At 36.6% G+C, this 21,426-nt stretch overlaps 5 protein-coding genes across 5 annotated transcripts; 3 read left to right on the top strand and 2 right to left on the bottom strand.

Annotated features, from left to right (window-relative positions):
- The first annotated feature begins 619 nt into the window (after positions 1 to 619).
- LOC139884542 (factor of DNA methylation 4-like) lies at positions 620 to 3,726 on the top strand. The gene is made up of 6 exons (XM_071868553.1): positions 620 to 1,673; positions 1,772 to 1,953; positions 2,256 to 2,324; positions 2,414 to 2,698; positions 2,936 to 3,154; positions 3,490 to 3,726. The coding sequence occupies exons 1-6, from the start codon at positions 620 to 622 to the stop codon at positions 3,724 to 3,726; spliced, it is 2,046 nt and encodes a 681-aa protein (XP_071724654.1).
- Positions 3,727 to 4,803: 1,077 nt separating this feature from the next.
- LOC139884541 (DEAD-box ATP-dependent RNA helicase 53, mitochondrial-like) lies at positions 4,804 to 12,492 on the top strand. Its single transcript, XM_071868552.1, has 8 exons — positions 4,804 to 5,199; positions 5,287 to 5,414; positions 5,503 to 5,914; positions 6,078 to 6,176; positions 6,308 to 6,532; positions 6,699 to 6,860; positions 6,951 to 7,346; positions 12,394 to 12,492. The coding sequence occupies exons 1-8, from the start codon at positions 4,804 to 4,806 to the stop codon at positions 12,490 to 12,492; spliced, it is 1,917 nt and encodes a 638-aa protein (XP_071724653.1).
- Positions 10,067 to 12,382, bottom strand: LOC139884532 (uncharacterized). The gene is made up of 10 exons (XM_071868545.1): positions 12,374 to 12,382; positions 12,201 to 12,293; positions 11,786 to 11,973; positions 11,261 to 11,435; positions 11,057 to 11,179; positions 10,854 to 10,967; positions 10,596 to 10,616; positions 10,452 to 10,510; positions 10,275 to 10,365; positions 10,067 to 10,144 (listed from the first exon to the last, which is right to left on the bottom strand). The coding sequence occupies exons 1-10, from the start codon at positions 12,380 to 12,382 to the stop codon at positions 10,067 to 10,069; spliced, it is 951 nt and encodes a 316-aa protein (XP_071724646.1).
- A 4,116-nt stretch (positions 12,493 to 16,608) lies between the features above and the next one.
- Positions 16,609 to 17,135, top strand: LOC139884544 (snakin-2-like). The gene is made up of 2 exons (XM_071868555.1): positions 16,609 to 16,711; positions 16,954 to 17,135. Exons 1-2 carry the CDS (start codon positions 16,609 to 16,611, stop codon positions 17,133 to 17,135), a joined length of 285 nt encoding a protein of 94 aa, XP_071724656.1.
- Positions 17,136 to 17,984: 849 nt separating this feature from the next.
- LOC139884531 (protein PLANT CADMIUM RESISTANCE 10) lies at positions 17,985 to 19,512 on the bottom strand. The gene is made up of 3 exons (XM_071868544.1): positions 19,341 to 19,512; positions 18,478 to 18,704; positions 17,985 to 18,152 (listed from the first exon to the last, which is right to left on the bottom strand). The coding sequence occupies exons 1-3, from the start codon at positions 19,510 to 19,512 to the stop codon at positions 17,985 to 17,987; spliced, it is 567 nt and encodes a 188-aa protein (XP_071724645.1).
- Positions 19,513 to 21,426: the final 1,914 nt, after the last annotated feature.

Genomic DNA, 21,426 nt, shown 5'->3' with positions numbered 1-21,426 from the left:
TTAGCTCGAGCACAGGGCAAACTTGCCCACTCAAAATTATAAAAAACATTTTTTTTGAGGTTTTAAAAAATGCTGTGGACAAATTTATTTTTCTTCAAAATTCATTTTCTATGCATGAAAGTTTTCATCACTTCATCGTGCTACTGCTAGCTACCATTTCCTTCCCCGTCGTATAGTTAGCATTCATTAACTTAAAATCTCCGTCTTAGGAGCTCGCCGTCGAACGCATACTGCTCGCCGGAACGGTTGTCTTCGTCTAATAGTCGTCCGTCTCCTCTTTCGTTAAGGTTCTCTCTCACTCTTTCGTTAAGCTTCTCTCACTCTTTATTTTTCTTGTAACAGTTTTTTTTTCCTGGGTTTAGCTTTACTGTTGTTGTTGTTGTTGATTAATGTTCTTCGTTTCGTCTCCGTCAAGCCTTATCTGTGACTAAAGTTTTTGCCTTTCTGGCTAAAGTCTTCGTTCTACCACCTCGCGCGTGTTCTTTGTGATTGTGGGTGTGTGTTATTTGTGATTGTGGCCTGTGGGTGTGTGTATATGTAATTTTTATTTTTATTTATTTCTCAAATTCCACGCTCTTGACGTGTTCTGATGAAATTTGGTTTTAGTTAGGTCTCCGCAATGTCTCATAAATCAGATGGAAAATGGTCGAATCGTGACTCTGATCTCGACGAGCTTGAGGACAGCTACTATGATGATTTGAAGAAGGGCAATGTTAAACTGAAGATATCTGAGTCTAGATATAGATGCCCCTATTGTCCTGGAAGGGAAGATGATTACACATGGAGGGAGCTTCGAGATCATGGATCTCGTCGTGGTTGCTGGAAGAGTAGTACAATCAGAGAGAAAGCTAAGCATTTAGCTCTTCAGAGATTTATTGATAGATATCTTAGTATGAAGAGGGATCATGAATCTACTCATCAGACCAAACCTAAAGTTCCAAGCGCTGATGATCATCATTCGGCTTCTGCCAGCCTGAAACGTTCGAGCTCCAGTATAAGTTCTATAGGTGATGCAATTCCTTTGCCGGAACTTAAAGTTCCTAAAACAGAACATCCTGATCATAAAGTAACTCCTCTGGCCCAACCTAAACTTCCAAAGGAAGATTCTGATCAGCTATTTGTTTATCCATGGATAGGAATTGTTGCTAACATCAAAACAGAATTCCAAGAAGGTCGCTGTGTTGCAGCTAGTGGTAAAAGACTGAAGGATCAGTTGGCAGAACAAGGATTTGGTCCACAGAGGGTTCAACCTGTGTGGACCTATCGTGGACACTCAGGGTTTGCTTTGGTTGAATTTAAAAAGGACTGGGATGGTTTCAAATGTGCCATGGACTTTGAAAAGAGTTTCGAAGTCAAAAGTCTTGGCAAGAAGGATTTCTTTTCTTATAAGCTTAGGGGAGAAGAATTATATGGATGGGTTGCCCGTCATGACGACTACCAGGAGAATAGTAAGATTGGTGTTCTTCTAAATAAGATGGGAGATGTGAAGACCGTTTCTGATTTGGAAAAGGAAGATCAAAACAAGACATCAAAGCTTCTGCTGAATTTGCGTGGTACACTAGATACGAGGGAGCAGCAACTTGAAGATATAAAGACAAAGTTTGAGAGAACCAACATATACATGAAGGAAGCAATGCAACAAACGGATGATTTGATGAAGAAGTACTATGAAGGTACATTTTATGTTCTCGAATGAATAATTGATTTTGAAGTCGTGTTATACTCTACTGCACTCCTCAGTAGTTTATGTTGTTTATTTCATGTCATATAGAAATAAGGAAAACACAGCAGAGAGCGCGCGATTATTCAGAGAAAGTCTATTTAGACCATCAGAAAGCTGTGAGTGATTTGGAAGCTCAGCGAATATTTTTGCTGCAGCGTGAAGAACAAATAATGCAAGATCGAGCCCTATATGAAAGTGAGAGGAGGAAACTTGAACAGGAGAAGAAATGGGTAATGTATCTGTATCCTTGTCGAGAGTAAAATTGCAGGATTATTTGCCAATGGTTTGGCTTGTATAATTGTCTTTCTTCATTATAATTCACACAGTTTCTTGAAGCAATTATTTCACTCTCGTTTTTATTATTATAAAGTGAAAGTATGTTCATGAGACGTTTAAAAATATTTTATATCTGATTTTGTTTGGAAAAACCTCATCACAAACAAAATGAGATGTTGATGAGATGGTTTTGGTGAGTGATTTTTGTTTGGGAATCAAGTAAGACATATAAACCTCTTCTTGCTCTTAATATCAGAATGAGAGTGCAACTTTGGAGCAGAAAAAGGCCGACGAAAATATGCTGCAATTGGATGAAGATCATAAGGTGGGCTATTTGTTTATGTAACTGGAGGAAAAAATGGCTAAGTTTTGGTAAAGTTGGCTAAGGTGGGTTATTTGTTTATGTACCTGCAGAAAGAGAAGGAAAAACTTCATAAGAAGATTATTGAGCTTGAAAAGCAACTTGACTCCAAGCATGCTCTCGAGTTGGAGATAGAACAGCTACAAGGTTCCTTAGATGTCATGAAGCACATGAAGGACGATGATGCGAAGCGCGAGGAAACGATGAAACAAATAGAGGAAGAGTTGAAGGACAAAAAAGAAGACTTGGACAATATGGATGCTCTTTATCAGTCTCTTATTGTCCAGGAGCGAAAAAGTAATGATGAGCTGCAAGACGGTCGGAAAGAGTTAGTAAAAGTAAGCAAATATTTTATTAATTTTGAAATTAACATGCCATCTCTATGCATTAGCAACATTTTAAATACACTTGTCTATATAGTATTTTTTATGTGTACTATCACTTGCTTATGTAATTGGCTGAATAGTCTTGACCTTGTGTTACAGTCTGATGGATAGTTTTGGTCCAACAATGTTGTCTTACTGATTTTCTAATTAACCTGTCAATTACTGGAAACGCAAATATTCTGTGCACAGGTTTTCAGTGCAGCAGGCTGCAAAACACAACTTGGAGTGAAGATGATGGGTCAACTTAACAAAGGACCATTCAGGTGTGTAGTGAAGAGAAAGTATCTCAATGCTGGTGCTGATGACGTGAAGAAGAAAGTAGATGCCCTGTGGGGAGAATGGAAAGGCTACCTTGGGGATCCACAGTGGCACCCTTTTAAGATGATTCAGGTTCCAGGAGGCCATAAGGTACGTACACTTGCGGAGAATCAATACTAAAGCATGTTCTTATTATACCTATGTGCATGTTTTGGTATACCGACTCTATTTGTATTCCTTAGTCTTACGGCTGTAGCCGTTACTTCTGCATTGTTAAAAGTTTGCCAGAAAATGTAGTTTACCTAAACAGAATTCTCAAGGCTAACTGTAGCTGTTCCAAAACAAGAATGCAGTAAATTGTCTGCAGAGAGGCCCTTATTGCATTCTCTTAGTTCTTTATATATGTTCAAAACCACATTCCAATATTTTGTTTTTCTTATGGTCTCTTAGAAATTGTGACTCACATGAAATGTGGATGCGTACAGGAAATTATTAATGAAGAGGATGAGAAGTTGAAGAATCTGAAGAATGAACTCGGTGATGAAATTTGGGAAGCGGTTATAACAGCACTGACAGAGATGAACGAGTATAACGCGAGCGGGAGGTACCCAGTTGGAGAGCTTTGGAATATGAGAGAAAACAGAAAGGCGTCTTTGAAAGAAGGGGTCGTTCCTATCGTCAACCAGTGGAGGAAGCTTAAGGGAAAGAAACCAGTTGGTTAGTTAGTGTTTCATTATTGTAGGTCTTGTAGCTCAACCTGAGGAAGAAATTATGTGTTTTGTGATACTTGAGAGGCTTTGTAGCAGAGAAAGTTAACTCCATTTGAAATTGAAAGATTACAGTACTTTATATAAGTGACCTATTGTTTTATGAATTCAGTGGCAAAAGTCGTTGATCGTTATAAACTTTGATTTCTTATTACTTTGATCATCTTTTTTCATGATAGATTTTTTTTGATGAAATGATGTTGGTATTTGATATTTTACTACACGAAATTTGAACTGAAATTATTGCGGAGTTGTAGGATAGTTGAAAGTGTTCTGAGTTTTAGGCTTGTTAGTAACGTGTCGAATTGTAGCTTGATAAGATCTCACCGAGATGTAGGCTTGTTGAAGTAACTCAATACAATGTCAACATGAATCACATGATTATGGAGAATTCCTCAACAAGAAATCTCCACAGCTGCATTTTCCGAGCCGGAAGTAGAGCCTCCAAGAGTCAAAGAATGATTCAATAGCAAAACGACGTCGTATTCGCGAATCGACTTCTCCTGACACTAGGCAGTACCTACGCTACGACCACACAATTTTGAGTTTAGCTCCATACGGCGACCATTGGCGGAATCTCCGTCGTCCATGTGCTTTCTTTGCAAGAATCACAGCCTGAAATACTACACTGATGCTATCAAAGGTCTAAACTTCAAAAAAAGAAAAAGGTCTAATGACTAATAGAGGTTAGTCAATGGAATCAGTGGTTGGGTTAGTTATGGTCGGTTCGGTTCGGTTTGATTTTCATTTTTCTTTTATCAGACATCAATTCGAACCGATAAATGCCTGAAATTCCAACCGAGAGTATCGATTTTCATCGATTCGGTTGGGTTCGGTTTTCGTTCACCCCTACCAATCCCCCAATCGCACAGTGCAGAATCCCCCAATCAAAAATATCTTTGCATATCGTTGTGATCATTTCGGCCTCTAAAACCCTACGCCTTAAACCACCCTAACAGAAAGGTTGCTCTTTTCTTCAACCCTTTATTTTCCTTCACAAAACCCACATCTCTATCTTCAATTACACCAATAATGGCGAGTTTGATTTTACGAAGATGTTCATCTTCGTCGTTAGCTCCGAAGTGGGCTCTGGCCGCCTTGACCTCCGCCGAAGTCGTTCATCGCCGCCTCTGTCTCGGCCCGTCTATTTCTGAATTTTCAGATGATCGCTTTAGTTCAGTGAACTCGCTACTATCTTCGTTGAAAGAGAAGAGCTTTCATACGAAATCAGGGCCATTGAATTACAGAGCATCACCTGCGTTACAGGCAGAGCATGCTGTGGCTGATTTCGCATCATACAGTGAAGAGAAGGGTTCCAAAGGAATCAGCTGTGGCGATGAAGGGCTCGAGATTGCGAAGCTTGGGATTTCGCAGGAGATTGTCGATGCTCTAGCCAAGAAGGGTATCACTAAGCTCTTCCCAATTCAGGTTAATTCCTTATTTCATTCAATTCTACGAATTAGGTGAACGACGAGGGCTAATCGAATGATACATTTTGTGTGTCGTAATTAACAGAAAGCGGTACTGGAACCTGCAATGAAAGGGCGTGACATGTTTGGCCGTGCACGAACGGGAACTGGGAAGACCCTCGCTTTTGGGATTCCCATCATGGATAGAATACTTCGTATTAATGCTCAGAATGGGTGTGTTTTTGTAGTCCTCTTTGCTTTAATTCTCACGTTTCGTTGCTAGTGCCATTATTTAGTCTTGATTTTAGTTTGATTCATGCAGTCCTGGAAAGTTTCCCCTGGCATTGGTTATGGCTCCAACAAGAGAACTTGCTAGGCAGGTAGAGAAGGAATTCTATGAATCTACCGCCAATTTGGAAACCATATGTGTTTATGGCGGTACACCCATTTCTAGTCAGATGAGGAAGCTTGATTATGGTGTGGACGTGGTAGTTGGCACACCGGGGCGTATTATTGATCTTATGAAGCGAGGTGCCTTGAATTTGAAACATATACAGTTTGTTGTTCTTGATGAGGCTGATCAAATGCTCAATGTGGGTTTTGCCGAGGATGTTGAAACAATCTTGTCTCAGTTGCCCGAGCAGCGTCAGAGCATGATGTTTTCGGCAACTATGCCATCTTGGATTAGAAATCTTACTCGGAATTACCTGAAAAATCCACTAACTATTGATCTAGTGAGTAATCAAACATCATTTCCATTCTCGCCACTGTATGTTAACATGCTGATTAGTTATCATATGAGTCAATATGATGGGCTTCTTGGAATTTCATCTTCATCTTTAGAGTCATTTGATTTTTCGTGCTCCTAGTGATTTTGACTTGTGTACTGTATCGTAGGTTGGAGATTCTGATCAGAAGCTTGCAGATGGGATTTCCCTCTTCTCAATAGAGGCTGATATGTATTTGAAAGCATCCATTATTGGTCCCCTGATAACTGTATGAATCTGGAAAAATTCCCCTTAGCTGTGTCAATTTGATATTTGACTGGATTTGTTGTGCGAAGTTCAGAATTTATCTTGTATTCTTACCATCTGTAGTTTCTGTTTGAATATTATTTTGTATTTTAGGAACACGCCAAAGGAGGAAAGTGCATTGTTTTCACTCAAACCAAACGTGATGCTGACAGATTGGCACATGCCATGGGTAGAAACTTCAAATGTGAGGCTTTACACGGAGATATCTCACAAAGTCAGAGAGAAAGGACTCTCTCAGGTTTCCGAGATGGTCATTTCAACATATTAGTTGCCACAGATGTTGCTGCCCGAGGCCTTGATGTACCGAATGTTGATTTGGTTAGTTGTGACTCATTATTTTATTCCTGTCTATCTAATAGTTTGGAATCCTTGACATGATACCACATCCAAGCTATTCACTAGTTTTATATAAAAGTGGCAATTATGTTTTCTTGGTGTTTATGATCGCGTGAACTTTGAACACTTCGTTTTCTTCCTTGCCTAGATAATACATTATGAGCTGCCAAATTGCTCAGAGACTTTTGTTCATCGATCTGGTCGGACTGGTCGTGCTGGGAAGAAAGGCACTGCAATTCTAATTTATACCCGAGACCAGTCCAGGAGTGTCAAGGTTATCGAGCGAGATGTTGGCTGCCGCTTTCAAGAGGTTTTGATGCTTGATAAATTTACATGCTCTTTACTTTATACATGCGCTTTCTGATTGGACCTGATTATATTATACTAATTGATTTTTCAGCTTCCTAAGATTGCTGTTGAAGGTGGGAGTGATATGTTTAATGACATGGGTGGTATGAGAGATCGTCAATATGGTGATATGAGATCGGGTGGTCATTTTGGTGGGCGAGGGGACTCTGGCTTTGGCCGCTCTCCTAGGGGTGGTGGGTTTGGTCGATCCGATGGGTCTTTTTCAGGTCGTTCAGGGTTTGGACGTTCAGATGGATTTGGAGAGACCCGGGGACCAAATCCAAATCGTTCCAGTGGTTTTGGTAACTTTGGTTCAGGTCGCTCTGGGGAATCTCGTCAAGGTCGTTCCACTGGCTTTGGGGACTTTGGTTCAGGTCGTTCTGGTGGGTTTGGAGATTTTGGTTCATCTCGATCTGGTGGTCGTTTTGGTAGTTTTGGAGATGATAATTGATGAAAACTCCGACTCTGCGGGAGAGCATTCTGACATGATTTAGGTAAGTCTTTTATATTCGTGTAATTGTTATTAAAAGTTTATTGTTCCTCATTTTCAGCACAAATTTTAATCCTGCCCATTATTAGGTCCACATTAAAAACCTTCACAGACGGAGATTGATGCCAAAATACTTCTGTCATTTGTTCAAACCTTTTTGGATCTGGCATGACTTGTCGGAGTCTATTCTGCGCAATTGCTAAGAGAATTTAGGCTTGCCGGAGTATGGGATGCATTGAGATATGTAATGTTAATATTGAGGTCATACATGAATGTAGTCTAACAGTTTGGTATTATAAGATGCTTAGTATGTAATTAAGTATAATGTAATAGGTCACTTCTTAATGCATGTTCTTCAGTTGAGATCCATTTTTTGTGTTACGTAGTAGTATTCCTTTATGCGTTTCTGAAATCAGAGTTTTTGTTGTAATCTTCCTTGGACTACAAGCTCCTTCCTGGAGTCTCTGTATTATCGTAAGCAATAAAACAAACACTTATCGATGTCTATTGCATCTTCAAATTTATGTCATAAAAAATACCGAGGCCATGTTCGATGCTACAAAGAAGATATGTAAGGAAGGATGAAACATCCATGATTTATGTAGAAGTATTATAGTCATAACTGAGAATTCAATATTTACAGTCAAGTTTGGTTCATACTGAAAGATGGAAACTAGTCTGTAAGAGACGAATCATTCCACAACAGCCTCGCTACGGGAGAGCACACTAATACTATGTTCAATGCCAGACTAATTGCTTTTACATGGCAAACCAACGAATTCCTCTGAGATGGGAATTATTTTCAAAGAGATGCATGGAGCTTCTGGCTGGACGACATGAAAGTGAGGTTATCGACAAGCGAACACATGGAATTCAGTGCTGTATTCACTACATCCTGCGAGCAACCTGGTTTCACCATCACCCTCACCTGAAAAATACAAGTAAATATTATTTCGTGAATGAAATAAAATGTTGGAGCATTGCAGTTCCAAAGACGAGAATATATCAGTTACAGTTTGATAGTTAATACATACCTTATCAAGATATGTCTGCAACTCCTCGATCATTTCATACTCGTCGTCAAAACCTGATTCTGGCTGACAAGGTGGAGTACTCTCAACGGAATCCTCTGCCTTTGGCCTTTTACCATGTAAATTAATTTCCTGTTATGGAGGACACTCATCTACTCAATCTTCCTTGAACTCGATAAGACAAAACGAAAGTAACTTTCCCTATAACAGTCAGAGCATGCACAATGCGATTTTCTTCAGTTTTATGCTTGGCAAGTTCACAATGAAGAAAACACAACATACCATTGCTTTATTTGAATGGGTCATCCACCAATTGAGCCAGGACTATATCTTTCCCTGCAATATCAAATAACATCAAACATAGGGAAGACTGAAATTGCACAACTAACAACGGTTGATAAATGAGGCAGTTCGACCAATATCAACAACTGATATAGGCGTCCACAGAACTGAGAACAAGCACAAAGGTAATATCACACGATCACTAATCATGTTATATAATACGAGAACTAATGGAGTAAATAGTTTGTGCAGCATTTCATCAAACAGCTCGCAGGCGTGCTTTTCATCTCGCATTAGCAATTTGAAATTTGATGCTTCTCTTAAACTAAACTCACCCACAGCATTAAGTCTTTATCAACTAGTTGAGATAAGCAGTTAAAGTGAAGCTCTCATCCTAATTTCATCAATAATATGAAAATTAGAGCTGGGTATCGAAGTGAATATGCTAATCCAAGATGCTTAAAATTGAAATTACTACAATCATATGTACCAGAAATAACAAATTCTTGAACAGATTGATTGGTTTTTAAAAGAATTACCTTTTTTATTTATTTTTCTGGCTTTGTCGTGACTTGTGATAAAAGAAAAAACATCAAAAACCTGAGGCAGGCTTCTTCTTCAGTTCTTCTTCTTCGTTGGATTTGTCTAAATCCACGCAAAAAATATCTAATAACACGTTATTTACATGGAGCTGACGTATTTACCCTTTTAATAGTTCACTCTAGTTTATACTCTGTTATTATGAGATTATTACAGGGTTGCTACCTGAACTTTGGAGAACATTACGAACTCTCACCTAAACTATTATTTTTGACGCTTCACTACCTGATCTTTACTTCCGTTCTATTGTACATGTTAGCATTCTGAAGAAAACGGACGTCACTACGTCATTTGGAAAATGCGGACGTTGACGTCAGAATTGAAAATAACGGACGTTGACGTCAGCATTTACCAAAAAACATCCGTCATGGTTTATCTTTTCTTTCGGTCTTACACTTGGTTAACGATACCTATTTATTCCTTTTTTGGGTATGTAAATTCTCAAAAGACTACAAAATGGGAAAGTATACGGAAAAAAGAAATAACATCTACAACGTGACATCAAGTTGTTAATCTAAGCAGTTTGCCTCGAAATCCAAAACTGGGAGCTGTTGTTAACATCAGCAAAGAGTTAGGATCAGTTACGTCGAGCGAGCGAGATTGATCTTTTTTGCATCCGAGCTTCAGAGCGTCCGCCATTTTAATTGAATTCCTACAACTTTCGGATCCTGCAACCAGCAACTAGTAGTATATAATACACAGCAAACGAAAATAAAAAACCACCAGGGAGGGAGAGAGGGTACCTTGAAAAACACGTCACTTCCGTCATTTAAGCTCATCGCCAGGCTTGTTTTGTATATCTTGGGCCGAGCGATAGCGGAAATATAAGAACTGCAATACTATCTAGATACCGCGATAAGATTGCAACAAAGAGATAAACGATTTCAGCGAGATCATTGATTCTAATTAGCAAGGATATCAAATTTAACCACGTGCTATATACAACAGTGTAATAAGATCATATATAGGATACAAAACTGTCAAGCAGCACACATCCTCCTGCATCCACCAGCCATGGAAGATTCGGTCTGATGCTCGACCATTTGAAGCTCTTGACAAGAATACTACAAGATGGAACATAAAAATAAGAAAAAAGATAGGCCGGTTGGAAATGAGTTCATAAAATGTGATATAGATTGTAATTAATCACCTTGCTACATATGTGGAATTTCCAACCAAGGCAAAGATGAACATGAAAGGACTAAGCCCCTACACACCATTGAAGAAAAATTTCGTATTAGCCTCTCTCTCTCTTCCCTACAAATACAATGGCATATCAAAGATAAGCACTTACCTCAACATTGCCCCTTTTGATCTGCAAAAGTTTATCAAGAACAAAAAATTAAGTCTCCAAATATTGTAGTATTTGAATAATTTTATGGTCGCAGAATCTCAAAGAAACCACATTGTACTGAAGTAAAAGGTAACATAGTCAATAAAGTATTCTCGAGTACAGATATGGCACAAGTCTCAAAAGCATTCATATTCAACTAAGCCAGTATAAGGTTCTAACTAACTAAGGCTGCTAAATAAGCTTGGATAGTTGACGTACGTTTAACCAAATTTGAGGAAGCCGTCCACCCATATAAATAACTGCCATTGCCCAACCTAGAAGACTTCCGATCTCCTCACTAGCATCATTCTCTTCCAACAAATCCCCACCAACCTGTAATGCCAATCAATGTGATGGAAATGATTTTGTTTAAAACATGTTTGGCTAATGTCTAGCAAAGGATGCCAATTTCAGCTACTTACCTGCATTAGCTTTCTTCCCACTTGCATCACAAATCCTCGATTTGTCTTGTCGAAAATCAAGTTTTTCGTCTTATCTGTTGAGTTACGAACAATGAGAACTCCAAGAAACATAAATGCAGGAACCTGAACAGAGAACCAAAAAAGTTATGCCCTGAATAACAAAATTTCCGGTCCATATATAGAAACAACTGTGCAATAACAAACCAGGCATAGCGATCTTTTTATGTTTCTTTCTGGTGCTGATTGCGGAGAAAAATGTTCGTCAAGCAATGGCTCCTCAATAGAATTTAAACTATGAAAAAGTCCAGGATTTGTCGTTTTTTGGGCGAATAACGATCCTGGAATGGGTGTATGGCTACTTGATAAAGATCTTGCAGACCTGATTTAGGAAAAAACATAAGAATTATCATCTAGTTCGGAAAAATGTCAATTAATCTTACAAGTATACCACCCTAAGGAGCCCAAATTTTTATTGCTTTTCTCTTAATCCCAAAATTACCACTCGGTCAATTTGCAAGGGAAAACAAGATAAATAGGTTTTCACTGCAAATCACAAAATCTCATGCAACACAGTAGCTACAAAAGCTCTAACAGGTAACGCATCAACAAAATAAACAAAAGAGGAGCATTTCAGTCATTTTATACGAAAATTTCTGAATATGAAGCCATGGATAAAAATAAGTACAAAAGAAATATAATAAAAAAACTTTGAAGAGAAGCAACACTAACTTGTAGTATAATTCCCTTCCAGGAGAGTAACTTTGAGGGGCTGTCGGAAAAGGTATAGGAGAGCTTGAGATGATTGCTCTACCATTTGTGACAGACTCCGTTCTCAACCTATCGACAGGGTTTATTCGTTTCACTCCAACTTCATCGATGTCATTTCTCCCTCTTTCTGCTCCTTTGATTTGCTCAGCCTGAAAAATCAATAGTAACCTGTGACAAATCTTGAACACTAATGACAATTCTATTTAATTAAATAATAAAAACCAACCCATCAACATATTACTTATTCAAATATAGGACAACAGCACACTGTTCTATTTCAGAGTTGAAGATGCTTAATTTGAAAGCGTTCATTTGTTAATAGAAATATAGATAAACAGAAGATCATTGAAGATAAAACAAACTCACAAAATCTTACCATGTATTGTCGTCTGTTTTGTTTCAAGTGAGGATACATATGTCCGTAGTATATACCTTGTGCAGCAAGAACCATTGTAGTCATTGTATACAACTGCATAACGAACACAGTTACCTAAGATGATACATTGATCAGATTTTATGAGTTCAACGAAAAAAAGATGTTATCCTTACCAGGGCCATATAGAACTGTGTTGGAAGCTGTAGAGACAACCAGAAGGAGAAAAGAAAAAGGGGGGGAAAATCATCAGCAAGCTGCATTCTATGGGGAACAAAATGACTATTTTCTTTGAATCACTAGAAGAACACGAGGCTAGAGAAACAGTAGTCAACAAACATACAATCAAGTGTATATTCAGTCATTTTCCAAATATCTGACAGTAATAGGCAATTACTAGTTTACTACAAATTATAATTACCATCGATAAATCTAGACTCTCAATGACTACTAACAAGCATTTAGACAACATGAACGAGAGTGTAAAAGAAGTACTCACAGTTGCTGGTTCCAGCATGCAGCCAAACAAGTTGAAGAAATCTGTCATATAAATTGATACGAAAAATGTCAAACAAATGAATGAAACCAACAAAATTAGAAAGAACGAAAAGTCGATCCTATGATTTTAAACTGTAAGCGGAAACTAACTCATTCAAATAGCATGCGTCTTATCCAACCCAACCAGAAAACTTAAAATATCAGTTGTATTATGTATAAACTGAAATCAAAATTAGAACAGATTCTATACCCGATAATCCAAGTGGTCAAGAAAACGATAGAGAGGCCTTCAGTGGATTTCTCCTCGTAGTTGGTAATGATTTGAGGGATCTCTGCTACACCCCAACTGAGTACACTAATCATTCCCAAAGTTAACGAAACCCCATCGCTAACGCTACACAGACAAAACTTAAGATACGTCCTTGCCCATTCCGAGCAATGACGGCTGCCACAAACCGGTAATGAGCTTTTCCAAATTGCCATTTTTGCCTCCCAAATCCCCACTAACACACAATATTACTGTCAATCACAAATTAATAACGGGGAAATTGAAAAACAGAAAAGGAAAACAGCTAGCATAGCATTCATTAGCGGCCTAAATGAGATATGTATACAATTACAATATGGAATTAATTAAGATTACGCATTTAATACCAGTTTACAATGATAATTATTGGGATATTCACAAAAGGGAACCTTTTTTTCTTTTTGAATATTCAAAGGTGACAACTAGCTGGCAACATAAACATGAAGCTAATAATACAGAGAGGGAGGGAGAGAGAGAGGATAGAAAACTCACAGAGACAGAGATATGGAAGAGACAGAGACACCCTGAAAGAGACAGGGAGGAAGAGAGATGGGTCTGTGTCGTCTTGTATGTAGAAGAATCGAGTTTGTTTTGTATTTTGTCGCTCTCTTCAATTAGCAACAATGGCGTATCAGCTAAAGACACGCTTACAGTTGAGTAACATGTGTTTTATCACGTGATAAAAACATCTCTACAATTTCTCAGATTCTTCTTTTTTTCGTTTATATTTGAGGAAAAGAAAATCACCTATGAGTAGAATACTTCAAAAAAATAAGTAGAATATTTTCTTTAATTTTTTTATCTAGTCGCTAATTTAATATTAAATTGGGAATTTCTCATTACTTAATCAAAATAGCCAAGACGCGAAATGCAGCATTGAAGTTGGTAATCGACCTTATCCATTTATTTTAAAATTATTATATTATTATATATAATGGATGAGGTAAGGTGATTATTTTTTCTAAGCGTGTGTATACTAAATATCAGGTATTAAAATCTGCAAGGATATGTTTGGAAAGTCATTTTAGAATTGAAAAATCGTGTAATAGCGTGTAATTACACGATAATTATATAGTTTGGCACGTTTGAACAATCGTGTAATTATTCGAAGCTATGTAATTATATGTAATTCGGAGGGTGTAATTACACAATTTCAATTTCGACCTCCCCATAAGAATTGGTATAATTACACCGTTTAAATTTTTTTCTTATTATGTTATTTATTATTTATAATCTAATATTATAAATACCAACTATACAACTAAATATAACATTTAAAGTTACAACGTAATTACACAGTATTAACCAAAAAGTATAAAAAATATTAATTCATTACGTAATTACACGAATATATAATTACACGCTAATAATTACATAATCGTGTAATTATACGGTAACTTTCAAACAGATCCTAATAAAAATTCTAATAGTACAGATTAAGTTGCTAGAGATTCGGAATGAGGATTGGAACACTATATACTTTCCTTATACATCAGTAACATATCTATGATCTATCTATCTTTGGAATTTTCTTTCTTTTTTTTTTTTTTTGAAGATCTATCTTTAGAATTTAAAGTGGCCAGCTCAATGCTTACTTGATATCTTAATTATTGGCGACTATAAGAATGTAAAAATTAAGGCTGTTAATTTCAAGAAAGGAAAAAAAAAAAAGTTAAGGCTGATACATACAAAGCCCAATTTCGGCCCTAAACAAGAGAAGAAACACAATTTTGTAAAGAGGCCTTACGTGTCAGAAAGAGTTAGCCCAAACCACAGATCTCCGATTGGAATTTGGCCCAGGAGGAGGAGAATATTTATGCTCATCTAACATGAATGATCTTCAAATTCATTGCAATTCATCTTGTCAGATTATATAACTATTACTACAAAATATATATATATATAATTATTGCAAAGAGATCGAATTCATTTTAGGTTAATCTTGGGGGTCGATAAATGGTAGTTGTTCGAAGAAACGAAGAAGTGTGGAGAACACTCAAGCGAATCGGAGTTTGATCGGGATTGGTTTCACTAAAAAGGATCTGGCACCGATTGAAGCAAGGCTCGCCGTCCATCTAGATCGGAGCATACGAGTCGCTGGAATATTATTACTACTTTAAGGAGAATAGGGATTTTATAATTAGGGATCATTAGGGTTTGCATGGGGTTGAGTGAAATCGTGAATTAGGAAGGAGCTATCAGGCCCGAGAGAGCGCTGTGAGCTAGCTGCTATTGTAAATATATCATTGCCCGGAACATTCTCATAATCCGGCGGCTAGACTGAGCATATGAGCAATTGCCTTAATTAGAGATTAAGATTAGATTATGCAAGGTACCAAACGCCTAATAATACTTATAAATAATGTGATTAAAGTAGAAGTGGTCCTATAGCTATATATGCTAGCTCCTCATTTGTGTGAGGGATCGATGCATGGTCAGAGTTGGTATACGTTTAGACTAAAGAGTAGCTAGCTTATAACAACAAAGGTGGTGTCTTCTGTACCATACGTCCAATAATTCAATGCAATGCAATGCCTAATATTTTGTTCGACTCTGAAAGTAAAGTTAATTATTTATAAAATTACAAATAATTAATTATGGGCCAGAATTAATTAATGAGTATGTGTGTTATCCTAAACAGCTAGGCTTAAGAATCAAATGATGAGTCCAACCAAGCCTTATTATAATTGGAATGGATGATACCCGCCCTTTTTATCTTACCTAATCATTTCCAATAAGCCTTATTATAATTGGAATGGATGATACCCGCCCTTTTTATCTTACCTAATCATTTCCAATATTTCGAATTAGAGTAATGTTATTTGTATAAAATTTTATATACAAAATATTATTATATGAAAATATAGGTAATAATGAATATATCATCAAATATTACTGATATTAATCATAATTAGTGGTTATTGCCACCTATAATTTTATATAAGATTTTGTATAGAAGATTTTGTACAAATAGTTACTCTTCGAACTAAGCAACGCTGATGAAATAAACTTATTTTTCTTGACAATTCTAGTATTTAACATTTCCAATAATAATCCACTGGAGATGACATATTATAAATTACACTGTTGTTTCAGAAAAATCGATACCCAGAGGAAGAATTTCTCTGAGAATTATACTGTTATTAATATTTATGTTCATAATATTAATGTTGTTTCAGAAAATCAAGTGTGAAACTTTTTATAAAAAAAACAATTAATCTGCGTTCTTCTTCTTTGAATAATTAATTCATTCATTTCTTAATTAATACATTTTTTTTTACAATATCTTAATTAATACGTGGAGCCTGGAGGAATGAGGATAATTAATGAAAGTAGAATAATTATAGCTGTACTCCAATATAAAAATAAATAAATATTATAATAATTATACATTTGGCTTGGTTTGGTTTGGTTCGCTTTACACTAGCACACGGAAGTCTCCTAGCTACCATGTACGCAGCATTTTTTGTTCTCGTTAATTTGTACTAAAACTTTGCTATAAATAGGACAAACGTTTTCCCATTAACACACCAAGAGTACTTGAATTGATCAATAATTCTAGTCTACTTTAACATCAAAGATAAGTCTAAGTAATTAACTATAGCCATGGCTATCTCTAAGCAGCTTTTGATATGCTCATTCTTCATTGCCTCTCTTCTTCTCGTCGAAGCGTATCATCAAACAACCGGTTACCAGCCAACTAAAATAGGTAATGGATCCTATATATATGTTCTTATTAAAAAAAACATTATAAACTTGCGTATGAAATTATATTTTAGCAATATTCTATCAAGAGAGTACTTTGAAGAGTCCTCAACGAACATTTATATATGCTCAAAGTCAAAACTGAGAGCATGCATATTATAACGTTTAATGGCAAAAAACTAGCTTTTAGGTCCCCAAATTTGATAATTTTATTGGATTTGATCCTTAAGTTATTGTAACTTTCAGATTGCGGTGGCGCTTGTGAAGCAAGGTGTCGATTGTCATCGAGACCACACCTATGCAAGAGGGCTTGTGGAACATGTTGTGCCCGTTGCAGCTGTGTTCCTCCGGGCACTTCCGGCAACCTCGACACCTGCCCTTGTTACGCCACCATGACCACCCACGGCGGCAAACGAAAGTGTCCTTAAAATTCATTTCTTCATTCAACCTCCGCGTGTTGCAACATCTACATCAGTAATATTTCATTAACAATAAATAATGGCAGCAGCCATGTATATTAATCCGATTCCTTCTACTCCCTTTACTTTACTTTACTTTTCTTTCATTTCTTTTTTATTTTAAGGATCGTTGTTTTATGCTTTCATGATGTACAAGTTTCATTTTGGTTGTGTTATTTCAATAAAAGTGGCATTAGTTGTTTGTGTATTGATTGAAACCTGCTAAGACAAAAGCTGAGAACTTGAAATGAAATATCAAGCTTATTATGTACTGGTATAAGCCTCACCGGTTGCTAGGAAACTGACAAATAGGGACTTAATTAAGCAATCCATTGTAACACAACCAAACAGAACATTTCATATGTGAAACAAAAAATATGAATAAACGACAAGCAATCACAAGATCTCGTCAAACACATTGATTCATTAGCTTCGAACACACAAAGGTCGGACGTCTCTTCTAGTAAGATGAGAAGATGACGATGAAAATCTCAAAATATTCAGAAAATTTCACGTAAAAGGGCAAGGAGAGTGGTTGTAAATTGCCATGACAATGACAGGCGTACAATATGTGATTCAATGAAACAATTCCTTGAGCATTCAGAGAAAAAATCTACTAAGGCAACTATGTATCATGCAAGTTGTAACATGATGATGCTGCCCTCTCTGAATGAATTGATGCTGTGCAATCCATCTCTTGATACAAGATCATTGTGGAGAATTACGATACAAATTTTCTATGGTGAAAACAGAGTTTCTAGTGGCGTTAAGTATCTATACAGCTTCAAACTTCAAAGCAAGTATTGATGGTAGAAAAGGTTACTCTTCAGGACTGGCTTCCATTGTTTGGATCGGTGGGGCTGAGACTACGGCAAGATCAAGATTGGGACTGAAAGCATCAGATCTTTCACGAATTTCTCGGTACTCTTGGCAAGTTGCACACAAGTGGCAGCAAAAGTGAGTCACAAAATCCCCACAAGGTGCCTCCTGCAAAACACAAAAGTCACATAGCTTGCTTGCATCAGGTTCCCATGAATTTGCATGCCTTCTACCAGGAAATTGAACTTGTATGCAAACAACTAACAAATTACCGACAAGATCTTGCACAATCTAACAAGAACTATAGTTTTCCATAAAATTCTTACTAAAACTGGGATAGTAGATAGATTTACCCCATTCCAATTCAAAATACATGGTTCCAAAAATTTTAAACTTTCCCTTAAACAACTAAGGAAACTAGGTCAAACTTGAAACAGAAACTGATTGAAAATAATAAATGAAGGGCTTTATAACTTAATTCTAAACGTCATACCGGTAAGTTATACTTTTCACGGAGTGCCTTGCGGTAGCCACAAGCATAACATGCAACGAAACATCCAGGTAACCCTAATAAGATCCCATCTGTCATTAAGCAGCAGGCAGCATTGAGAAAGGTCCAAAATATTAAGTGAGTCAGGCAAGATCCGACCAAGGTGCCAGAACCCAATATTTCTGCATTCCTTCCAAACAAGTAACAAGGACACAAAAGACCAATGCAGCCTGCATCAAGAGACAAACTTAGTAGCCAACAATGCATATCCACAACATGATGAATACGAACAAAAAAGACTAGACTGAAAAACCTTGAACAAAGATGCAAAGATCTAAACAGACTATTGAAATAGATTCGGGACTTTCTTTTAACTTTCCTCTTGGAGAAACAGATGGGCATTTATATTATTATATCTGATATTTTATAGCCATAAGAACTCACATTGGATAACAAACGGAGAAAGGTACTCAGCAGAATTACAGGAGGGACATTTTCCTTCCAATCAATTTTACTTTTGGTTTCAATGGTTTCACTAGTTTAAATATAGCACTTTTACTAATGAAGCAGGCTGCAAATAGTGCTAAGCTAAGTTAGCATTTCTTGACATGAATCTTGGGAATTCCCAAACTAGCTTCCTAGATTGAAGTCCAAACAAGATCAAACTCCCTAAGACAACGAAATCCTGGATTTCAAATACTAGCGATCCACAAGTATCAATCTAGCTATTTATCAATATATCTAGCAGAGACGAAACAACACAATCACAGATTTCCATATTAAGCATACAAATCCGCTAATTCTTTTGACTGTTTATTTTATACTCTAAGAGGCACCTTTATATCAAAGTTCAGAAAGTAGCATACAGCTCTGCATGTCATCGCAACAGGCACAGATCCCAGACGACCATTGTGCTGGCCTTTCATTTCCGATGCGAAAGAACGGATCCTCCAATTCTCCCGGAACAGCCTCTGGTTCAGATTCGGATTGCCCTAGAGGGATATAACGAGGCGGCACATAGCTGCTCTGGCTTTTCATTTTGCTTTCTTGCTCTACCTGAGCAAACAAAACACAGCTGAGAGCTGACATTTTCGGATAATCAAGAAAAAATGAGAAATGAAATTGAAACGAAACTGCAAAACTAAACGAACAATCTCCACGCGCAGAAATCTCATAAACAAAAATTGACTCCTCTGAATCATTGCAACACATATGGAATTCAAGTAGATCAAATCAAAGAAAAGGAGAAAGAGCCAGATTATGTTACCTTGAATTGTAAATGTGAGAACGTCTCTCTCTCGTTTCCTCTGTCGAATTCAATTTAGCTTCACGCAAGAACCGAAATTTCTTGCTTTGATTAATGGAGGAAGATGTAAATCTGCAAAAATACTTTAATTAAAAGGCTAATGATTACCACACTGTAATTTGAGCAGGCCTGGGCCGATTTCTTTAGGTACTGGGCCATGATCAGCTCTTGGCCCAAAACTTATCTAAATCATTTATTCGGGACGAATAATAACATAAAGATATGTTGATCCTTTTTATTCATCGGTGTAGGTAGGAAAGAAACCGGTCGGATATCCGATTGTTTTGAGATATCCAAATCTGATATCCAGTTATACATAATCGGATATTTATTTGGGTATCCGTCGGATTTTAGATGCAATCCCTTGATAATCCAAACTCGTAACGGGTTGAATTTACAACCCAAATACGTGACAGCTAGGATTAAACGGATCCATAATTGGTTATTGGGTCGGGTACCACATTTCCATCGACCCGATTTGCATCCCTAGTTGTAGGGGAATAAACAGTATATGGAGAATAAGGAATAGAGGACCAGGCATACATCCATTCCTAATTCTGCTAAAAGGATTTCGTCAATTTGCCTCAGCAGAATATAAAAAATATCGGAGTTTTTTTAATGTGATAAATATTCATTCTCAAGTACGTACTGTTCATTTGATCTTTTTTAAATATAGTTTCGAGTTTCAATTAGAGGTGGCAAATAAACGAACACGATCAAATATGAATCGAATAAAATTTAATTGAACAAGAAATTGATCATTGTTTATATTATGTTTATATTTTGGATTTATTTTTTGTTCATTTTCGTGCATATTCATATTATATGAATTAAAGTGAACATCATAAATTTGAGATTAAATGAGTTAAAATATGTGAACCAAAATGAACCATCATGTTCGTTCATGTTCATTTTCGTCCATGAAAAATGAGTACAATTTATTCGTTCATATACGATCGTGTTTAAAAATGAACCGCACATGAACGAACTTTTAACGAGCGAATATAAACGCATATGAACGAACTTTTAACGAGCGAATATAAACGATCAAGTGAACATAACACATTTTGTCAATTCTAGTTTTGATTAATAGGATTTAACAAAAAATTAAGGAATCTGAACTAGCCATGCACGGATTAGATTCTGAATTTGTGATAGCCACCGATAATAACATGTTGCCCATTTCAGTATTCCTTTTCATTTATCGATCATATTCCACCAATTATCAAACTTTTGCTGTAAAAGGTCATAACTTATAAGAAACTTTGTAAACTTTTTTTTTTGTTTGAAAGTGAAACTTTGTAAACTTAAGTTGGCTGTAAGCTTATACATACTATATCGATACCATAAATACAAGATTCACATATATAGTAATTATAATAAAATTATAAGGTAATCATAAAAAAAATAAAAAAAATTACAAGGTTTGTGAGTGGTGCATATATATAATAAGCTTTTTTACATTTAGAGCGTCAACAATATTTTCTTTCGTTTAATACTCGATCCCAATTAAGCTAAAAAATACTTACATGTAGTAGTACTACTCCAAAGAAACAAAAGCGAAACGTATCTGAATCAAAGTTCAAAGCCAATCCTTAATATTTGCGGAAATTGAGAAAAATTTATATTTGTTATTATACACATTT

The sequence above is a fragment of the Rutidosis leptorrhynchoides genome, unplaced genomic scaffold (genome assembly GCF_046630445.1).
Source record: "Rutidosis leptorrhynchoides isolate AG116_Rl617_1_P2 unplaced genomic scaffold, CSIRO_AGI_Rlap_v1 contig566, whole genome shotgun sequence".
NCBI classification, from domain to species: Eukaryota; Viridiplantae; Streptophyta; class Magnoliopsida; order Asterales; family Asteraceae; genus Rutidosis; species Rutidosis leptorrhynchoides.
Note: the sequence above shows the minus strand (reverse complement) of the source record. Positions and strands in the feature narration are given on the sequence as shown.